General features: G+C 44.7%; 1 protein-coding gene across 2 annotated transcripts in view; it reads left to right on the top strand.

Moving 5' to 3' along the window:
• ACO2 (aconitase 2) overlaps positions 1–23,267 on the top strand; it is a 175,711-nt gene that overhangs the window by 87,488 nt on the left and 64,956 nt on the right. For both annotated transcript variants that reach the window (XM_030210349.1, XM_030210356.1), the window contains exons 6-8: positions 4,157–4,307; positions 12,038–12,142; positions 13,778–13,869. In XM_030210349.1, the coding sequence (XP_030066209.1) occupies positions 4,157–4,307; positions 12,038–12,142; positions 13,778–13,869 (348 nt within the window). The remainder of the gene's footprint in view (positions 1–4,156; positions 4,308–12,037; positions 12,143–13,777; positions 13,870–23,267) is intronic.

Here is a 23,267-nt window from a genome sequence, read left to right as displayed (position 1 = left end):
GTTCTCAGAATAATGCAGACACATCTTCCTGCCCACCATCCTCACAACAATGCTCAATTACATAAAAGAACAATCTCTTTGCACTCCACCGCAGTCTTCAGATGACAACCTACTGCTTCTCTGGCACTAATTTACTTTCACAACTTTGAGTTTTTTCACTTGCTATTCATGGAACTGATGACGTCTACCAAGCAGGAAGAAGCACTCCGTACCCTATTGACTGAAGAATCTCTGCTAATCAAGCTAGGGAGAGCACTTCTGTGCAGGCAGCTCATGGAGAAGGCTACCATGTGTGTCTGCATTATCCTGAGGACCACGGAGAACACCTGTTACAGGTAAGCAACTATGCTTTTCTAGCTTGTGTAGTAGAGTTGCAGACTTGAGGAGAACTCTGTAGGGAATGTTAGTTAAGGTAAGCTATGGCTGGCAGCGCAGAACCTCCATCCCGGGGCTCTTCTGATGGCAGGGTTACCAGATGGCTCCAGGTCATGGAGGCAGTGGCGTAGCCAGACTGCCAATTTTGGATGGGCCTGAACCCAAAGTGGGTGGGCACAAAATTTTCTCTCTACCCCCCTCCCCCAGCAAAATTTAGTCACGCTAATCAGATGCATTTGTCACACAGGGTAAAGTGCTGCTTTTCAGTGCATCAGATTTCAGAAAATTTATTTAATAGCCTAACACCCTTTTCAATGAGCTTTCAGAGGCCAAAACCTCCTGCCTCAGGTCAGTATAATGCTGTTACGGTATCCTCGCCTGACCTAAGGAAGGAAGTATTGGTCTCTGAAACTTCATTAACACAGGTACCATATTACTTTATCCTAAATTAAAAATAAAATTATTTTCTTTACCTTTCTTGTATGGCCATTTACTTTTTCTCATTGTGTCGCTCCCAGTCTCTAGATTCTGCTTTCCTTCGTTTTCGCTTAACTCTTCTGCCATGGTTTCCTGGCCATTTCTCATTTTTCTCTCCTTTTTCTTTGTTCTTCAATATTTTTCTGCCTCTCTCTCTCTGTCCTGATTTAATTCATTCTTACTATCCATTCTTTAATTTCCTTCATCTACTTATGGCTTTTCATCTTTTTCTCACCCTTGTTCTCCCCATGCCCCTTCCTCTTATTCTCCAGTCTTTCACTACTCTCCTTTTCCATCCAGCAGCTCTCTTCTTTCTCTCCCCATCCTTCCAGTCTCCCCTCTCTCGCCCCATCCTTCCAGTAGTCTCCCCTCTTTCTTTCTGCATCCTTCCGTCCAGTGTCACCTCTTTCTCCCTACCCTTCCATCCAGCGTCTTCCCTCTTTCTCTCCCCATCCTTCCATCTATCCTCTCTCCTGATCCTTCCATCTAATGTCTCTCTCCCTCTTTCTAACCAGTGTCTCTGTATCACTCTACCCTTTTCTGTTCAGTGTCCCTTCTCTCTCTGCATCCTTCCAGTCTCTCCCCTTTCTCTCCCCATCCTTCCATCCAGAGTCTCTCTCCCCATCCATCCGTTTTCCCTCTTTCTCTCCCCATCCTTCCATCTGTTTTCTATCTTTTCTCCCCATCCTTCCATGTTTTCCCTCTTTCTCCCCATCCTTCCATGTTTTCCCTCATTCTCTGCCAGCCTTCCGTTTTCCCTCTTTTCTCCCCATCCTTCCATGTTTTCCCTCTTTCTCCCCATCCTTCCATCTGTTTTCCCTCTTTTCTCCCCATCCTTCCATGTTTTCCCTCTTTCTCCCCATCCTTCCATGTTTTCCCTCTTTCTCCCCATCCTTCCATGTTTTCCCTCATTCTCTGCCATCCTTCCATCTGTTTTCCCTCTTTCTCCCCATCCTTCCATGTTTCCCTCTTTCTCCCCATCCTTCCATGTTTTCCCTCATTCTCTGCCATCCTTCCATCTGTTTTCCCTCTTTTCTCCCCATCCTTCCATGTTTTCCCTCTTTCTCCCCATCCTTCCATCTGTTTTCCCTCTTTTTCTCCCCATCCTTCCATGTTTTCCCTCTTTTCTTCGACGAGGCCCGCCCTGCATACCAGCGCCAGCTCCCATTGCCGGCCACTGCTGCTTTTCCTGTTGAGTAGCAGGGCCGGCGCTACAAAAAGAAGAAGCGCTAATGGCGCTAAGGACCGTAGGACGAGAAATGTTTAAAAAAAAAAAAAAAAGCGCGGCACCGGCAGGCACTGTCTCGGCAGCCTTGAGGCATTGGCTGCTGAGGCATTGGCTGCTGGCTCACAGGCTCCTCCCGCAGACGGGAGGAGCCTGCGAGCCAGCAGCCAATGCCTCAGCAGCCAATGCCTCAAGGCTGCCGAGACAGTGCCTGCCAGACGGTGCCGCGCTTTTTTTTTTTTTAAACATTTCTCGTCCTTAGCGCCGTTAGCGCTTCTTCTTTTTGTAGCGCCGGCCACTGCTGCTCAACAGGAAAAGCAGCAGTGGCCGGCAATGGGTGCTGGGGCTGGCGCTGGGCGGGCCTGGGCTGAAATTGGGTGGGCCTGGGCCCAGCCAGGCCCACCCGTAGCTACGCCCCTGCATGGAGGACAGATTGAGCCAGTCTGGTTTTACTTCCATTGCTTTCAAGAGTCCTAGGCTTTTAGAGAGCAGATATTTGATGCATGCACTGCTATGGGTGGGACTCATATGAGCATATCTTATAGAATACTATACATTACATGCATATCTCCCCAATCTAAGCATGAGCATTTACACCAGCTATATGGTTAGGATAAGTGCTGACAGCTAAACACAATGGTACCTACTTTCCTTTATAAAACAGGCTCCTAAATATAGCATTGCCCTCTGTATGTCCTGCCTTAAAATCTCACCTTTTTTCTCTAGCCTTTCCCCAAGGTTCCTTTAGGTGATGTGGGTGTTCCTTGGGCAGTAGGGAACCTTTCCTATTTCTCCTTACCTTTGTCTCTTTTACTGTCCTTTAAAATAATTGGAGTTCCTTTCTATTTTTTCTGTTTTTAATGTGTAAACTGCTTTGATTTTTTTAAGTGAAAGGTGGAATATCAAGTACCGATAAACAATAAACTATTTTTTTTATTTTGTTTGAACTGTCTTCACAGCCTGCTGACAAGAATCCATCTGCCTGCAGTACACCATCAGTGTTCTATTATAGGCAATACTAGCCACAGTATCTCCAGTCACTCTATGTCTGTAGATGCTACCAGTCATCCTGTTCCTCAGTGCCGAAAGCCGCCACTTGCAATCACCATTAACAAACAAAACCTATCCTGTGTTTTTCACTATCTGCTAGTGGGGGGAGGGGGCAACTTCAGTCTCATTTAAGAAAGCTTGGCAAGCTATCACAATACACTGTTGGGTACTCAAGATCCAGACCCAATGATGCAAGCTTAGTTTCTTACACTTCCTTCCACCATCAACTTCAAGGCTTGAAGCATCCATTCCAGCCCCTGACACTACTTGAATCAGTGCTGCAGTCCCTGATACAGGCATAAGCAGTGCATCTTTTCTAGCAAAAAAGGTGCTGGTACTCAAATGCTAGGCCACCCTTCAAGGGTGGGGTGATCAGTGAGGGATCGACCCCACAATAGCCAGGCCCCCTGCAACCAGTCACAGAACCTATGACAAGGCAGAATTGGTATGTAGAGCCTGAGCTCTTTCATTAAAACTTGGGGTCCTTGGGTCAATTTTAGCAGACAGTAGAAAAGGTGCCGGTACTCAGTACCCCCAAGTACCCCCACAAAAATGCCCTGGGCATAAGTGTTGATTGAGTTGCTACCTCTTTAAGAAAGGAGCCAAGGCTTCTATTCCATATACTCATATTCCCCTAAAAAGATGGTATGTGGATCTTAGCTGAACATCTCAAACAAACAAAAATTCAACCTTGTTTTGTTCAAGAAAGGTGGTATATAAAATCGTGAATAAGTATAAACGTAAATATCTGTATAATCCCAAAGCAGTGCTGACCCATTATAGCACTGCTGACACACATTATAGCAGTGCTTTGTCTTGAAGGAAGCTGTTCTGTATCTGCTCTGTATAAGAATCAAAGGTTTTAGTTTTCAGTGCTGTTGGTAACTCTTCAAGAATTTCCAATAGGTTCTTTTAATGTATATTGAAGTGGGCAGAAATTGATGATGTTTCCAGCTAGATTTTCAGTAATAGATAGTGCCTGATCCTGTTTACTCTGAAGGCCATATTTCTTTGCTTTTCTTCCACTAGGTGATTGGTGTGAAACTGACTGGGGAACTGTCTGGTTGGACCTCTCCCAAAGACATCATTTTGAAAGTGGCTGGAATTCTCACAGTGAAAGGCGGGACTGGTGCTATCGTGGAGTATCATGGGCCGGGTGTGGATTCCATCTCCTGCACAGGCAAGAATTACACTTTTCTGCGATACTTACTAGTACTACTACTTAACATTTCTAGAGCGCTACTTAGGCCCTGATGCTCAAAAGTAAACGCGTAAATTCAGATCTAATGTCCCAAACACATAAGCACTAGAATACACTTCTTAGATAATTACATATCCTCAATCAGTATTTACCATATCAAGATTTATCAACATCAAAGATTTTTTTTTGGAAGTGGATCGTCAGAGTGCTGCAGCACATGCCCTGCAAACAATTTGTTCCTTTGTAGTAATGGTGAAAAAATTGCTGCCGGCTAAGTGATTCAATACGCATATACTTTAATTTTTTGTATGGTTGTTGAGGATGAAGGTTAAATATACAGAAAGTTTTCAAAAAAACAAAAAAAAAATTAAGTGGATCAGTGATGATTTGCGCCACACCATTACTACAAAGGAACAAAGTGTTTGCATGGTGTGTACTGCAGTATACTCTGACGATCCCTTTCAAAAAAAAATCTTTATATTTAATTTGATGTTGGTAAGTTCTGATACGGTAAATGCCGATTGCGGATATGTAATTATCTAAGAAGTGTATTCTAGTGCTTATGTGTTTGGGACATTAGATCTGAATTTACGCGTTTACTTTTGAGCATCAGGGCCTAAGTATCTGAGTTTATATGATAATGGGTCCCCACACAAGTAACTTATGGTCTTGAGAATTGGATTTTTCAAAAGTAAACGCGGGCACTAGAGGCCATTAATGCCATACTAGCGCTTGCATTTACCTGCGCAGAATGTTCAGAGGCCCAGAGCATGGGAACAAACAAGCACGCAGACGAACAACGCAAGTAGCATGCTAATGTAGTCAAGCTCATATTAATGAGGCATCCCCCAATGCTTAGAAAAGAGCGCCCAAAACAAAACTGCTTTACCACTGCAAAAAATAACGCCAAGTTGGAGCAGGTGTTAGTCTGTTGGAAGAGAGGATTTCTCATGATTCTCGTGCTTCTCTCATGAATCTTTCTGCAAAATTTGCCGGTTTTGATTACTTTTGGAAGCAGAAGGAAGCCCATGTAAGCCCTTAAGTGCTGGTCGTGAGAAACAGCAGATCCAAGCAAATGCACACATTGGCGTCTGTTTTCTCATGTAAATTTAAAGTGTTCATGCTAAAATAAAAATTTTAAACGCTTATATTTAGGCCACGGAAAGCAGATTCCAATGTGTGCTTCACGTTTGGTTTTTACCAGGCGCATGTGCACAGGAGCCAAACTTACCGTGGAACTTTTCTGTGTATGTGCCAAGCACAATCCTCCTGCACCAAAGCATAATCCTTCCACCGAACTCCCTAATGCTCATTGCTATGAGCGTGCCTATATTTGCATCTCATTAGTGTTGAGAATTAGGGTGGTGTTCTTGTGCACTGTTCCAGCGGTATTTTTACGTCACTATTTGGAATAGCGCCAGAGCTTTGAGCATCAAGGCCTTAATCTGAGCAAGGATTAAAAAAAGGTACATTTTCGGATTCATTTGTTTTAATTTTGTAAACTCGTGTCAAATAATTTGATGTGTGGAAATGAAAGCAATTCAGCCAGGTTTTTATAGGAGTTAAATGAGTTCATGGCCATACCAGTTTGTACAACTTTCATCTTTTGGTTTGTTTATTTTTGATAATAAGATCTGTTTGCTTTGGAATGGGCCTGATGACATTTTGTTGTCTTTCTCAGTCTTACTAGCATGGCACAGGGCAAAGATCCTCAAACTACAGCCTCTAAAGCTCATTGTTTCAGCCTGCCATGTTCTTCCTGCCTGTAACTGAATCCAGCCTATGGAGGTTTTGCTTTTTTTCTAATGTTTGACAGAAGCAAAGGCAGAAGGGAAGATAGTGCAGGATTGTGACCCTTGGTACCTCCCATTGGTTTGCTTAGTGGTGTTTTATATGATTCTTCTCGTGAAAGGTTAAGCCATCCCTGGCATAGGGATGTATTTCTATTACATTCTCCTCCAGTAGTATGGACAGTAAAGAATGTGCTTTCTTGTTAGGGTTGAGACAACTGTCAACTCATTTTTCACAATATTTACAGATCCTCCTTTCTGTGTCCAGTTGCAAATTGCTGTACTCAATTTGTACTTTTTTAGAGGTTTGAGAGATGTCTGCATTTTCAAAGGTTTTTTTTATTTTTTTAATGTGTGTGTGTGTCCTGCCCTTCCCAGTTCTTGATTTTGTTCTTCAGGTAGCCTACTGAGTGTGACAGACTTGGCTGCTTGAACTGCCATGTTTCTTCAGATCTGAATTCAGTGTTTTTGGGATACACAGACTTCGCTTAGCTGTAGTGTCATGGTTTTTTTTTTTATTGCAGCCTGAAATTCATCTCTCGACCATATTTTTGTTCCAGGTTTATAGGGCTAGTTGAGATGGTTGACATTTTGGATTTAGAGATTAAGTGGTATTACATGAGATTACTTCTTGGAAGGAGGTGATGAGGGAAAAGTGGACAAGGTCCCTTTTGCTTTACTGCGGAACTTGTGGAGTTTAGGAAAGTGAAGCATAGGCTACAGCAGGGGTTCTCAACGTAGTCCTTGTGACTTGCCCAACCAGTCATGTTTTCAGTATACCCACAATGAATATTCATTAGATAGATTTGCATACAGTGGAGGCAATGCATGCACATTTATCCAATGCAGGTTCATGGTTGATATCTTGAAAACCAGACTTAGTTAAGAACCTTGGGTTACAGATGTTGGCAAAGATCAGGAACATTGGCAGATAGAGATTAATGATATGCAGTGAGTAGAAAGAATAATAAATGGGTTGAGCAAACTTTATTTTTCGGTTAGGATTTGGGAAGTACCCCTCTCAGTATTTATCTTGGGTAGTGAGGGGCTTATAGGGCGATAGCATAGTGAGTAAGCCAGCTTATGCCTATGGTGGAACAATTTGGTCAGTTGTTTTGTACATTAAGTTGACTAGTCAGAGTTCTTCGGGGGGGGGGGGCTATTGTTGACGGGGATGATTTTCAAGATGAACTTGGAGACCTGATAAAGAATTTTGAATTGGTCAGTTGAAAGGGGATATTGTTTCTTTGGATTCTTATCATGCTGGATTAGTCAAGCTATTTGGCAAAAGGTGTATCTGCAAGATATGACAAGTAAGTCTGACTCAGGGACATAAGAACATAAGAGTATCCATATTGGGTCAGACCAGTGGTCCATCTAGCCCACTATCCTGTTTTACAAACAGTGGCCAAGCCAGGTCACAAGTACCTGGCAGAAACCCAAATCATGGCAACATTGCATACTACAAATTCCAGGGCAAGCAGTTGCTTCCCCATGTCTGTCTCAATAGCAGATTATGGATTTTTCCTCCAGGAATTTGTACAAACCTTTTTTAAACCCAGATACACTAACCACTGTTATCACATCCTCCAGCAAAGAGTTCAAGAGCTTAACTATTTGTTGAGTGAAAAAAAATTGTTTTAAAAGTATTTCCACGTAACTTTCTCAAGTGTCCCCTAGTCTTTATACTTTTGGAATGAATAAAAAATCAATTTACTTCTAGTCGTTCTATACTACTCAGGATTTTGTAGACGTCAATCATATCTCCCCTCATCCGTCTCTTTTCCAAGCTGAAGAGCCCTAACGTCCTTAGCCTTTCCTCATTTTAGAAGAGTTCCATCCCCTTTATCATTTTGGTCACTCTTCTTTGAACCTTTTCTAATTCTGCTATATCATTTTTGAGATACAGTGACCAGAACTGAATGCAATACTCAAGGTACAGGTGTACCATGGAGCGATACAAAGGCATTATTGTATTTTCGGTCTTCTTTACCATCCCTTTCCTAATAATTCCTAGCATCCTGTTTGCTTTTCTGGCTGACGCCGCACACTGAGCAGAAGATTTTAGTGTATTATCTACATGATACCTATATCTTTTTCTTGAGTGCTGACCCCCAAGGTGGACCCTAGCATCAAGTAACTATGATTCGGATTATTCTTTACCTGATGCTAGGGTCCACCTTGGGGGTCAGCCAGTGGTGTGCTGGTAAATGTTTAACAACAGGCTCTCTCCCCGGTCCCCCTCTGCGCCCCCCCGGTCTCCCTCTGCACCCCCCCCCCCCCCCAAATTGCAGAGCTGGCTATAGCCAGGGAGAGAGCCTGGGGGGATGGCAATGCATTACTCCAGGAAAAAAAAATTAAATGATCCCAGGTTCCAATCTAATTCATGTTTAATGTGCGATAAAATGCCATAAATAAGTAAATAAATATAAACTTTTAATGCTGAGCACCAGATTCTCAAAGTGAACATATTCCAAACACTATAATGAAAATAAAATTATTTTTTTCTACCTTTGTTGTCTGGTGACTGTTTTTCTGATCATGTTGGCCCAGTATCCGATTCTGCTGCTATCTGTCCTCTTTTTTTCGTTTCAATTTGTTTATTAATTTTTCATTTAAACAAGGATACACTTGTTTTGAAATACAGCCATAACACATTATTTGAGAAACAATAACAACATTCAGAATTAAATCATCAAAGAAAGTAATAACATACTTCCTAAACATAAAACTTTTTCTTTTAATCATGATTCATTAAGCTTTCTTAGACCCCATTATATTGGAAAGGGCGATCAGAGTTAGGGAAGAATTATTACAAATCTTTAATCAAAAGTAACTAAGGCGGCATATATTCTCCCATAATATTCTAACTACTACAGTTGTTTAGAATCAAGAAATGATTTTAGACTATCTGGTGAATAAAAGGTGTATTTAACCTGGCCCAACCTAACAAGACATTTACAGGGATAGGCAAGAAAAAACATCCCTCCTATCTCAAGCGTTCTTTTTTTTTAATGCCAAGAAGGCTTTCCTTCTCTGTTTGGTCGATTTTGTAACGTCAGGAAAAATATGCACCTTTACTCCACCAAAACAGGTTTGTAAATTCCTAAAATACATTTTCATGATATTATTCAAATCCTGTTCAAAAATTAAGGAAACAATCAAAGTTGACCTTTGCGTAGTCTCATCTACAGTTTGTTCCAATATAGCTGATATATAATCAAGACCTAAATTAGTGTGTGATACATCTTGTTTTTTTTCCAGTTCTCCCACTATCTGTCCTCTTAACTCCGTTTCCAGGGCTTCCTTTCCATTTATTTCTTTCCTTTCCTCCTTTCTTCTTCATTTCTGGTCCTCAGCTTCTCCTATTTTCTTCATCCATGTGCAGTTTTTCTCCTCTCTTCCTTTTCCCTCATATCATCTCCTTTCTCACTCTTCCCTCCCCTCCATCCATGTCCAGCATTTCTTCTCTCTCCCCTCCTCTCCCCTGCCCTCCATCCACCCATGTCCAGCGACCCTTCTCTCCCCTCTGCCCTCCATCCACCCATGTCCAGCGACCCTCCTGTCCCCTGCCCTACATGCACCCATACCCAGTGACCCTCCTTTCCCCTGCCCTCCATCCACCCATGTCCAGTGACCCTCCTCTCCCCTGCCCTGCATGCACCCATACCCAGCGACCCTTCTCTCCCCTCCATCCATCCACCCATGCCCAGTGACTCCCTTCTCTCCCCTGTCACCCCCTCCCGAGTTGTTCAGCGAATTCTCCTCCCTCCCTCCGGATCCGGTCCCTCACCGACCTGACTCTGAGTCACCCTGCCTTGTCCTTCGAATTCTTCGGGGCAGGCAGTCTTACCTGCCTGCTGCCTGCGCTGACTCTGCCCCGCTGCCGGATCGTGCTTCAAAATGGCCGCCGAGACTTACAAGGGCGGCCTCCAAGACTTCAGCAGAAGTCTCACGAGGCCGCCTCTGGAAGTCTCGGCGGCCATTTTTAAAGCGCAAACTGGCAGCGGGGAGAGTCAGCGCTGGCAGCGGGCAGGCAAGACTGCCTGCCCCAAAGAATTCGAAGGACAGGGCAGGGTGAGTCAGGTCGGTGAGGGACCGGATCCGGGAGGAGAGCCGGCTCGTGCTTTTTAACAACCGGCTTGCAAGTCGGAAGAAAATTTAACAACCGGCTCTTGCGAGCCAGTGTGAGCTGGCTCCAGCACACCACTGGGGTCAGCACTCAAGAAAAAAAAGTGTCAAGTCCCTTAGCAATGGAAATGCTCAGTGGTGTGACCCATAGTAAGAATGTAAGGTTAGATGCCAGCTTTTGTGCCAGCTATAGATCTGTGGCTAAATTAGACCAGATTGTTAATCCGTTTTGGGCTTTCAGGATAAGTTTGACTATCATTTGGATTCAGAAGGAGCCACGGTATAGATTTCATCCGAATTGACAGTCTCTGATACAGCACTGAGGTATGGGAACAGAAGGAGTTCAGTGGTGTTGGTGTTGCTGGATCTTACAGCAGCATTTAATTTGGTGGACCTCCATCTGTTGGGGGTTCAGAGTGAAAGTCTGGGACTGAAGAGAGTGGTAGCGAATTGGATGTCTTGCTTTTTGGAAGTTCAGTCCTTTGTAGTGGAAACTAATTCAGTAATTTCAGCCCCAAGACAGATGTTAATAGTGGTACCTCTCAGGGCTTGGCCCTTTCTATCCTGCTATTTAATGTCTATTGACAACCTTTAGGGGGATTATTAGTGAGTCTGGGATTGAAGGTCACATTTATGTGGATGACCTACAGAGGGTAATCCCCCGTTGGATGAAGAGAAGAATGGAATCCCCAGCTATGCTTGCAGGTCGTATCTCAATGGCTGCAAAATAACTGTTTGAAGTTTAATGGGTTATAAAGGTGAAAATGTTGGGTCCACTAGGCTGTGATTTATCCCTTATTTTGCATGGGTTAGTGTGTCGGCCTTGAGAAAAGGGTTAGAGATTTTTTTGTTTGTTTAATTTTCAGTACATTCGATTTAAAGAGTCATGTGTCTACGGTCATCCACAGAGCTTGCTTGAAATTGAGACTGGCTAGAATATTGAAACTTTATCTTACTAAAGATGCTTTGATTAGGGTACCATTGGCCTTTTTCTTTTGGATTGTTATGTGTTTTTAGGGTTACCAGGGTGTTTGAATAAGATTAATTTGATGCAAAATACCACAGCTAGGATAGGTGGGGTAAGTTGTAAAGGGAGCATGTTGGGTCTATGTTTCAGTTGTTACATTGGCTGTGACATTTTAAAGATTTTGATATTGGCCATTAGATCTTTGTGGGAGGGTAAGCCAAGGTGTACCTAGTGAATAGATTACGACATGTGCCAGGAAATGTTTGTGTTAAGTGAGGTGCATAAAAATGATTGCAGGCATGGATTGTTTCTGTGGTGGTGCCTAAGTGATGAAACAAAATTCCAGTTGATTTTAAAGAAAGAGTTAGATTACAGTAAATTCCAAAAAAGGTGTTAAGACCTGGCTTTTTCTGGGAGTTGGGACAGAGTAGCTATTGGGATTTTCCCACTAAGATGATACAGTAAGTACATTTGTGTTTTTTGGTGTTTTAATTGATTTTTATGTAGGTAAATGTGTAAACTACATTGATAAACTATTGGTTTTTATTGTGGTGTATAATATTTTAAAATAAAGCGACCCACCCTTCTCTTGTCTGCATCAGAGTCTGAGCTAAGTATCTTATAATTAAAGATGCAAGCTTTTCTCCTTAGACCTTGTACCACAACAGTCCTCTGATTTTTAAAAGCAATTGTAGATGACAAGCTGAATCCATACTGGGGCTCCATTCTTCATCCTGTCTTCTAGAGAACAAAGGAAAGGGATCTTGACAGCTACTACTACTTTTTTTTAACTGTTTGTTTCGTCTTTCTCCCTTCTCTAGGTATGGCAACAATCTGTAACATGGGTGCAGAGATTGGTGCCACCACCTCCATCTTCCCCTATAATGAACGTATGAAGAAATATCTGACCAAGACTGGGAGAGGAGGTGAGTGGGAACTAGGGTCTAAAGTGACACTAGCAATTCCCAGACTTGTTGCTTATCACATTACTGGAGCAAGTTCATAGGCTGATAAAGGGACAGCTGGTCTTGAGCATGTACATTTTGCATCATAATTATATGCTTCCTTCCTGACAGTATTACACACTAACAGTAATTTGTCAAGGATTCTTGCTGCTCTGGGTGAGTTCTTTTTTTATGTAGCCATGCAGACTTACTGTGAGCTTGTGCTTTTGGCAGCAGCCTCAATCCGGCTGATATTCAGGGTTATTTAACCAGCCAGGAACAGCTCCTTGCCAGTTAAATAGCATATTGGTGGCTAACCGCTAATATTCAGCAGGAGATAGCCGATTATCTCCATTGAATATTCACGGTTAGCACATAACGGCTAAAAGCACTGGCCGACTAAGTTTAGTGGCCAAATTGGACCACCTAAATAATAGTCCTATCTTTGCCCACTAGAAACTTTACCGGCCAGTTCTGAATATTTACTTAGCCAGTTGAGTTTTAGCCAGCCAAACCCCACCCCCCCTAAAAACCAGATATTCAATGTTGGTCACTGGAAACGGCCCGGCATTGAATATACGGGGTCAGTGCTGATCACAGCATGTATGCGGGCTACTTCCCATGGTCTGAATATTGGGCCCAATGTTCTTACATCATTTTTCACCTGATTTCACACGTAAAACTCAAATGTCAGGTTTTTTTTGTTATAGCTGCCTTTGCAAAGTGAAAGATTCATAATCACTTCTAATGGATTCCATGCATGGTTCTCCCTGGAGAGAATTTCTCTGTGATTATTTAACCTGGCAATAAGACTTTTGAAATTAGTGTAAAAGTGAATATTATCTGAGCAAGAGTTCTTTACCTAGACTGTAGCTTGCCTCTTCTGTTGACATGGCATTATAAATTAGAAAAGACAGTCATTTTGAGAGCAGAGCCAGCATGGGCAAGAGCAACAGGGGATCACTCTTGCTCCTACTTACATCCTAGACCTCCGAAAACACATGCAGTTTTGGCTGAAGCCAAAACCAGGCAGAAAAAGGATTTGGGGCCAGTTTTGGCACTGTAACCAAAATTTGGTTGGCCTCTAATCAGATAGCTTCTTTGGCCAAACTGTCCTGCAGAATCTCTTCTCATGAGCAATGTTTACTTCTACTACTTGAATAGTGGTCTGCCATGGGTTAGTTGCAGGGAGTTTAACAGAACAGGCAGCCCTCAGATTTGCAGTTTCCAGCTGCTTGGCTGCATTATCCTGGCTGTCACTGAAGAAAGCAAAGTTGCTTACCTGTAACAAAGGTTCTCCATAGACAGAATAATGCAGACATACTAATCCTGTCCCCTGAAAAAAATAGGAGGGGTGGAGTGGAACCTTTTAATACAGAACAATTCCAGCTTAGTATAAATTGAAATGGGAATGACAACACATCAACACAGGATTCCATGCACATGCCCAGTTAAGACTCTTGAAAGGTTCTGGGCTTTGGGAGGGCAGATTTCCATCAGGGAATATGATGTTTGTATTATCCTGCTGTCTGTGGATAATCTCTGTTAACAGGTAAACAGCTACACTTTCACTCCTTTCCTTGGGATTTTTGTCTTAGTTTGGTTTTCTTTTAATAGAAATTGCAGGTTTGGCAGAGGAGTTTAAACAGGACTTGGTACCTGATGAGGGATGTGAATATGATCAACTGATAGAACTGAACCTGAGTGAGGTGAGTGTGTACCTCCCAGCATGATTTCTTCCTTTCTGCTCTTATTGGTGGGCTTTTCCTCCAGTACAACCATTTTACCTATGAGTCTGAGTATTAGATAACAGGAGCCATATTATTAAATTCTGGTTTGTGCTTTACATTGTCAAAGAGCAGTGTAGCTTTTTTTTTTTCCAATTTGAGCTGCTACCCCTGGAGCAGGGAGAACTGCTAGACCACATACAAATGACTTCTGAGCCAAGAGTTGTTGCATTCTTTGCCTGCTCTGACAGCAGCTTTTGACAGGGCTCTCAGACCTCTTGAGTAGGGGAAGCTACAACAATAATTTATATGTTTGTACTGTAAAATATATTGACGAAGTTTTACATAGGAACAGCAAATATTACATATAGAAGAAAATGAAGGTGGCTGTATGTGACAGTAAATTACAAGGAGGGTGGTCTGCAATTTGGATGTTATAAACTTGTAGAGAGCAAATTTTTACAATGTGCCTATGGACTGACCTGAAAGGCCTTTGTGCCGTGGGTGGTTGTGGCTCAGGTGGTAACCATGCCTCTGCTATTTGGGCTGTGGTTCAGATGACATATGTGTTTCTATGGTAAGCGCCTATGGCCGGGATGGTTGTATATGGAGTAGCATTAGTGCCTGTGTAGTGGGTACATGTGGCTGGAGTGACATGTGTGGTGTGGGTGGCAATACCTGTGCTATAAGTGATTTTTTTTATTCTTTTGTTATTCAAAATATAACTTACAAAACAAGCATAACTTCCACAGAACAAATTCAAGAGAGTAAACAAACCCCCAACCTCCCCTCCTCCACACACATACACTCCTTGCAAACCGGACAGCTAGTCCAAAGTAAAGGCTTGAAGTATAGTCCATATGGGAATAAAGCTGTCCAATCTGTCTCTTCGAAGAGCAGTTAGGTATTCCATTAAAGCAACATAGCACAATCTCTGGTGCCATCTAGTGATTGAAAATGGAGTACGAGATTTCCAGTCTATCACAAACCTAGAAGCACATAGACAACATTTCAGCACCAGTAAAGCTGTAAAATTAAGATCTTCAGGGTACAAATTAAATAAAATTCAAGAGTAAATAACAAGGGGAAACTCTTCATTCTCCTAGGACAAGCAGGCATAATATTCTCAGTTGTGGGTGACGTCGGTGACGTCATCCACTGAGCATGGTGCAGACACTACCAAGTGTACTGTCACTTTCAATCTTTGAGGCAGTGCCCCCACCCCACATGCGCAGATGCTTTCCTGCCTGACATTTGAGTGCAGGACCAACAGTCTATCATTTTCTGCAGAGCAGAGAGGTTGACTTTTTAATCTCTTCTCAGCACATCAAACCTTTGCCTTTTTGGTGCTTTCCCTTTTTCAGAACATTTTGTCTTCATATTCTTCTTTTTTTCAGTATTAAGTTGTTCAAATTTTACTTATTTTTTTCCTGTTATTTTCATTTTTCAATTTGCCTCTGAGCCCTTCTCTTGCCTGGGAAGCATCGACTATTTTTGAGTATTTGACTACTCGAGCTCCCTGGGCCATAGAGCCTTTTGACCTTGTGTTGGCTGTTTTTCCTTCCATGTCAATGAGGGTACTGAGTGACTTTAAAAATTGTACTTGATGCAGTAGGACTATTTCAGGCACAGATCCCCATAACTGGTGTGTTCAGTGCTTAGGTGAAGGGCACCAGGACAAACCTGCAGAGTCCAGCAAGAAATCTTTTTGGTTCTGTGTCAACATCAGCCTCCACATCGAGGATTGCTGGGGATTCGGTACTCAACACGGAACCCATGTTGGTATTAACATTGGGTGCGCCGATGCAACATTGGACTCTGTACCATGTACTCATTAGAACTCTACGTCCTCGTCGTTGGTGCTGCGTGCCTCGAGGGACCTGCACCGTAAAATACCTAAGAAGCATCACCATTGTTCTCCTTCCAGGCACTCTGCCGGTACCTCCTCTGCATCGACATCCTTGACGCACGGAAAGCATCCATGCTGCAGTGACTGCTCTCCAGTTCATTTCTCAGGGAGAGACTTTGAGGTCTTTGAGATCTCCTATGTCTGCACAGGCTATAACTCAGGCTGCGTCCACATTGCTTTCTCAGCCAGTACTGACGCCTACTCTTCACAAGGAAATCCAGGCTGTGCTCAAAGAGGAGCTTTCAAGGCTACTGCATTTGCAAGATGTTTGTGCCAGCCTCAGCCCAGCCCATTGATGCGTCAGAGAGGCAGTCACAGGAGTGGTCCCGCACGCCGGCTTAGCGTCGACCATCTGGTGTGGCATGAACCTGACCACCACATGCGTCGACATCACCAGAGGAGCATTCTTCAACTTCAGAGATTCATCCACCTCAATGTGGCACAAGCCTGACCACCGCATGCGTCAACATCGCCAGAGGAACTTTCTCAGAGACTCATCCACCTCAATGCAGAGCCGACGCTTTAGTCATCACTCTCTTCCATGTACTTCCTATGAACAGTACTTTGAAGAGTCAGACTCGGACCTCTCCTGGGAGATCAAGATCCACATGACCTCTCAGCTGAGGATACCATTCAGCACGACTATGCTCTGCGTTGGCAAAGAAAACCTCCCAGCCATCCACCAAGAGAGTCTTGTTTCAACACCCTCCAAGTGAAATTACTTCAAGAGATGCTCTTGACCCTCCTCCGGCAGAATTCAATAGAACCAGCTCCTCTGCTGGACAGGGGTCATACATTCTATTCCAAATATATTTTCTCATACCATAAAAGACGGGGAGGGGGGGAGTATGTCCAGTTCTCGATCTATGAGACTTAAACAAGTTTCTACTCAAAGAAAAATTTTGCATGGTATCGCTGGGGTCACTTCTCACAATACAACTTAACAATTGGCTTTGCTCTCTAGATCTCAAGGAGGCATACGTGCACATACCTATTCTCCCAGCACACTGAATGTTTCTCCACTTTTGCTGTGGAACTCTGCACTAGCAATACAAGCTCTTACCATTTAGCTTGGCCTCAGCTCCTCAAATCTTCATGAAGTATCTAATAATAGTAGATGCTGCTTTTCGCAATGGAGCATAAACGTCTTCCCCTACTTGGACAACTGGTTAATCAAGGTAGCCTCCCAAGAGTCGGCAAACACCTCCATTCAGTCCACCATAAAGCTCCTAGAACTCCTCAGATGTGTGGCCAATTACCCCAAATTGTGTCTTCAACCAGTTCAGATCTTAGAGTTCACAGGGGCTCTCCTCGATACTCAGGGCAGAGCCTTCCTTCCTCAACCAAGGGCAGACAATTTACTATATCTTGCCACTCAGGTGTTCAACGCCACCCAAGAATCTGCTACTAGATGGTCCACCTACTCCGTCACATGGCTTTAACAGTCCATGAAATACCATTTGCTTGTCCCCACTTCTAAATTCCTCAGTGGACACTCTCTCCTCTCAGTGGTCCCAAGCCACAGGATTACTATCATCTAATATTTGGATCACTCCACAACTACGTCACTTTCTACAGTGGTGGATGATGTCTCAGAATCACCTTCAGTTTCAGCCCCTTCCATATGACAAGGTCCCCATCACAGATGTCTCCATGACAGGTCTCCACACAAAAGGTTCCTGGCCCCCATGGGAGAAAAGCTATCATATCAATCTCCTGGAATTACAAGCAGTTTGGAACTCTTTCAGAACCTTCCAGAATTGTATCCTCGGTCAGTTAATACTCGCATGGCCAACCAGATAGCAATGTATTACCTGAACAAACAGGGAGGAACAGGTTCTTACCATCTCTGTCACCAAGCAATCCAGATATGGACTTGGACAGCTTCTCGAAACTCTTTCTAAGAGCTGTTTACCTAGCCGACAAACAGAATGCTGTAGCAAATTAACGGAGCAGAATCCTTCAACCTCACGAATGGTCCCTCAACACTTCTGTAGTTCATTGAATATTCCAGCAGTGGGGGACTCCAGCGATAGACCTCTTCACTTCTCCTCAGAACAACAGGCTTCCCTGCTTTTGTTTCATACCGTATGCTTCCAACCGTACAGCCCCAGGTGCCTTCTTGCTTCACGGGAACAGACCTTTTGTATGCTTTTCCCCCACTACCTGTCATAGGGAAAATTCTTCTTAAACTGTGTCGAGACTAGGGGTCCATGATTCTAATAGCTCTCTTCTGGCCATGTCAAATCTGGTTCCCTCTTCTAGATTTATCATCCAGGGAACCATTGAAGTTAGATCCTTTTCCAACCCTAATAACACAGAATGAAGGGTCCCTCCCTCATCCAGACCCTCGCTGTCTAGCCCTGACAGCTTGGTTCCTGATGACGTAGATTTATGTTCCTTAAATCTTTCTGATGCAGTCTCTAGGATACTTCTTGCCTCTAGGAAACCTATACGTAAATGTTATCATTTAAAGTGGAAAAGATTTTCTCTCTGGTGTGCAGCCAGAGCGCTCAATCCTACTACAAGCCCTCTACCTACCCTTATGGAGTACATCCTCCACCTTTCACATTTTACTCTGAGAGTACATTTGAGTTCATGAATGGTTTGTTTCATTCCAAACCTCCTATCAAACCACTTCAGTTGGTGTGGGATCTGAATATCACCCTAACAGCTCTCATGAAACCTCCATTTGAACCACTTCATTCCTGTTCTCTAAAGGTCCTCACATATAAAGTAGTGTTCTTAATAGCTCTTTTGCCAGAAGAGTCGGTGAGCTTCAAACCCTTGTGGCAGACCCACCTTACACCAGTTTCTTCTCTAAGCCACCCTGTATTTCTGGAGAAGCAGCACTACATACCTTGGACTGTAAGCATGCTATCTAGAATATACAAAACCTTATAGGAAGCTCTCCTAGCTTTTTGCGTCCTTTGACCCTAGTAGGTTGGGGATTCCCATCACTTACGGTCTCAGTTTGGCTGGATGACTGTATCTGCTTCATGAATACTCAGTCTGGGCTGACTCTTCATAGCCAAGTTACCACTCACAATATAAGAGCCATGGCAGCTTCAGTAGCCCATTTCCGCTCTGCATCCATTGAAGACATTTGCAAGGCGGCTACATGGTCTTCTATCTACACCTTCACTTTTATACTACTGTCTGGAGCAGTATTCCAAGTGGGATAGCAGGTTTGGACAAGCAGTCCTGCAGAATCTTTTTAACTACTTGAAAGTCAGGTCCGCCCTCCAGCCTTTTTTTCCCACCAGTCTCACTATCTCTTTAATTGCAGAAACTGATTTATATTGTGAGCCTGGTTGCTAGTGAGTCCCACATGTGAGAATATTATTCCTGTTTGTCCTTGGAGAAAGGTAAGTTACTTATCTGTAGCAGGTATTGTCCGAGGACAGCAGTCATATATTCTCACATCCCTTCCACCTTCCTTTGTCTTCTTAGCTTTAGTACTGTACAGCTGAAGCATCGGGCGGGAAGGCCCCTGTGCATGTGCGGTGGTGGCACTTCCTCTAAAGTGTCAGCACCAGGCTCCGTGGATGACGTCGCCCACATGTGAGAATATATGCCTGCTGTCTTTGGAGAACACCTGCTTACAAGTAAGTAGCTTTTTCTGAAAAGCAGATTGAACAAAGTTCCAAAACTCCTGCAAAAATCCCACTTCCCCGCATTGTTTCTAGCATAATGAATCGGCCTGTACCCCCCATTTACATAACAATTGAGGTGTAATATACCACCTTAGGAGTAGCTTCACATTGCTCTTTGATTCTCCCAGATGCTGAAAAAAGTATGAGTATTACTCACACTTCATTCCTACTGAGAATCTGTAAAACCCATCCCCATCTTCCGTTCCCAAGGGTCCATGAACTTAAGTTTCTTAAAAACACTCCCAAGAATGATTTTATAAAGACCCGAAATGAGACCCCTTGAAATAAAAGGCTGGATCCATAACTCTTTTAAAGGGAGGCATGACCTCTTCATAAGATCCCTCATCGGATCAGATCCGCAAAAATAAATAAAAGTCCATCTGAGGGATCCTAAAATGTTCTTTTAAAATAGCAAAGGACTTCATTATACCCTCCTCAAATCCCTTTCTGCCCACCCAAGTAACTAAGGATGATGTTGAAAAGATCCTTCCCCCCAGCAGAATCAGCTGAAGCCAAGATCTCCAGTCTTTACCTTATAAAGAGCATGCAACTTTAAACCACAAAATCAGTATTTTTTCAAAAAGGGTCAGAGAGAGAGAGAGAGAAATCGAGAGGGCATCCCAAATTCCCATAAGATCCCATTAAGGGGAATACATTGGGATCAGCTTTGCTTAATTTTCACATAGGGCTTCAGAGGTATACTTGGTCTCCAGTCCTAGACATGAAGTGACTGCTCGGCCAGATAAGACCTCATATCCAGAATTCCAAGTCCCCCAAGTTATTTAGGTTTCACAAGAATGCTCCCAGAGACTCTAGGTCACCTTCCCCTTCACATAAACTGGAACAGTAATTTTTGCCAGTGCCTCAGCACATTATTTGTAAGCAATATGGGGAAAGCCTGAAACAAATAAAGGAAGCAAGGCAAAATATTCATCTTTAATATGACAATTCTGTCGAACCAGGAATAACAGCCCTGGTTCCATTCTCTTAGATCTATTTGAATCTGCCAAATCAGAGGAGCATAATTAGCCCCAAATAGGGCCTCTGCAGTCGGTTATCACCCTAGGTACTTAATATGGTTGGATACCTATTTAAAGGGGAAGTTAGCTTTGAGATAGGACAGATCCTCCATACTAACTGTTAAATTCAATGCCTCTGTTTTATCAATATTGACTTTAAAACCAGACACCTTACCATACTTCTTCATCTCATGAATAAGCACAGGCAGAGATACCCGTGGCTGGAAAAGAGACAGGACCATGCTGTCAGCAAATAAGGAAATTTTTTGATTTACTGATCCTATGGGGATTCCCTTATTGTCCAAACAATTGTGTATCATCTGTGCGAAAGGTTCCATGACAAGTGCAAACAGTAAGGGATAAAGCGAGCATCCCTGCCCAAGTCAAACTCATCAGTATAAATTGCACTGATTTTAATATGAGCCCTGGGATCTGTATACAACATCTGTAACAAGGTGCAAAAATCCTCCTCCACCCCAAATTTTTGCAACACCTCAAATACAAAAGACTAGTGCACCCTGTCAAATGCCTTCTCAGCATCCACTGCTAAAAGCATCGCAGGAAGTTTGACAGAGCGCACCATCTCAATCAGGTGCAACACCCGGGGTTATGTTGTCCATAGTCTGGTGGCCAGGGACAAATCCCGCTTGATCAAGATGGTTGACCTCAAAGAGGCTAGGAGCCATCCTAGTCGCCATTAGTTTAGCTAAAAAAATTTAAATCTGTATTAATGAGGGAAATGGGTTGATACCACCCACAGACTGTGTTATCCCCTCTCTGGTCTACTCAAAATAGTTCAACAAGATTCATGGACACTAATTATCTTTATTCTCCGAGGACAAGCAGGCTGCTTGTTCTCACTGATGGGTGACGTCCACGGCAGCCCCTCCAATCGGAAACTTCACTAGCAAAGCCCTTTGCTAGCCCTCGCGCGCCCGCGCGCACCGCGCATGCGCGGCCGTCTTCCCGCCCGAAACCGGCTCGAGCCGGCCAGTCTTCTTTTGTCCGCACTCGGTACGGTCGTGTTTTCGCCGTGTCGAGCCCCGGAAAGTCGACCTCGCGCGTCCAATTTGTTTGAACGTGTTCTTTTCCTTCGAGAAAGCTTTGTCCTAGTCGGGAAGTGCTCCGCAAACCCCCCGCCGGGTTTCGTGTAAATCCTCCCCGTACTTCCAGCTTTTTTGCCCCGGTAAGTTTTCTTTCGTCGTCGGGGTAGGCCTTTTTTCGGCCTCGGTCGAGATTTTTTCTCCCTCTAAATTTGGTGCTTCGAATTTCGCCATTTCGGCTTTTGATTTCGCCGGCGTGATTTTTCCGCCCATGACATCGAAGCCTTCCAGCGGCTTCAAGAAGTGCACCCAGTGCGCCCGGGTTATCTCGCTCACTGATCGACACTCGTCGTGTCTTCAGTGTCTGGGGGCCGAGCACCGCCCTCAGAACTGCAGTCTGTGTTCCCTGCTTCAAAGGCGGACTCAGGTAGCGAGACTAGCCCAGTGGAACGTGTTGTTCTCGGGCTCTTCGTCGGCATCGGCACCGGGATCTTCGAGTGCATCGACGTCGTCAGCGTCCAGACCATCTTTCTCGGCCGCCCCTGCATCGAGTGCATCGAGGCATCGGGCCTCTGCATCGGCGCCGAGACATCGGATAGCTGCATCGACGTCGGTGGTACCAGGACCTCGTCTGCTGATGTCGTCGGACGGTGGTGCATCGGGTGGAGTGCAGGTGAGGGCTGTCCATTCCCCTGCTGGTGGCGGTGAGCCCTCGGGTGGGTCTCCGCCTACCCTGAGGGCTCCTGCGGTACAGCCCCCCCGAGATCGACCTTCTTCAGTCTCGGCCCCGAGGAAGCGACGGGTGGATTCGACGTCCTCCTCGTCGGTGCCGGGGAGCTCCGGTGACATGCTTCGGAAGAAATCGAAGAAGCATCGACACCGGTCTCCTCCCCGTGTCGGCACCGAGAGCTCTGGGTCGCCGAGGGATTCGGCACCCAGCAGGCATCGGCACCGAGAGGACCGCTCACCCTCTGTTCAGGAGGTGTCGATGCGCTCCGCTCTGGACAGCCCGGAACAGCCTCCACGCCCGGAACAGGTACTGACGTCGACGCCTGCATCGACCTCTCAGCCTTTCTCTACAGCCGCTCTGAACGAGAGCCTCCGGGCCGTTCTCCCAGAGATTCTGGGAGAGCTGTTGCGCCCTACCCCTCCGGTACCGGCGGTGCTTGCGCCACCGGTACCGTCGAGCGTGGCGCCGGCTGGCCCATCGCCCAGGTTGAGGTCCCCGACGTCGGTACCCGCGTGCGGTACCGACCGCGGCCACCTCCCAGGAAGGCTCCCCGACTACGTCGGCGGAGGGAGCTTCGCCGATGCGGGCGAGGGAGTCTACCTCTCGACGCCCCCATCGTGGACAGGGTTCCACGGAGTCGAGCAGGGCGAGGTTGCAGACACAGGTCCGTGAACTTGTGTCTGACACCGAGGGTGAGGCCTCGTGGGAGGAAGAGGAAGATCCCAGATATTTCTCTGACGAGGAGTCTGGGGGTCTTCCGTCTGATCCCACTCCCTCTCCTGAGAGACAGCTTTCTCCTCCCGAGAGTCTGTCTTTTGCCTCCTTTGTCCGGGAGATGTCTACGGCCATCCCCTTCCCGGTGGTTGTGGAGGACGAGCCCAGGGCTGAAATGTTTGAGCTCCTGGACTATCCTTCTCCACCTAAGGAAGCGTCCACTGTTCCCTTGCACCATGTCCTGAAGAAGACATTGCTTGCGAACTGGACCAAACCATTAACTAATCCCCACATTCCCAAGAAGATCGA

Source organism: Microcaecilia unicolor, chromosome 1 (genome assembly GCF_901765095.1).
Source record: "Microcaecilia unicolor chromosome 1, aMicUni1.1, whole genome shotgun sequence".
Lineage (NCBI taxonomy): Eukaryota > Metazoa > Chordata > Amphibia > Gymnophiona > Siphonopidae > Microcaecilia > Microcaecilia unicolor.
This window is presented reverse-complemented; position numbering and strand designations above follow the sequence as displayed.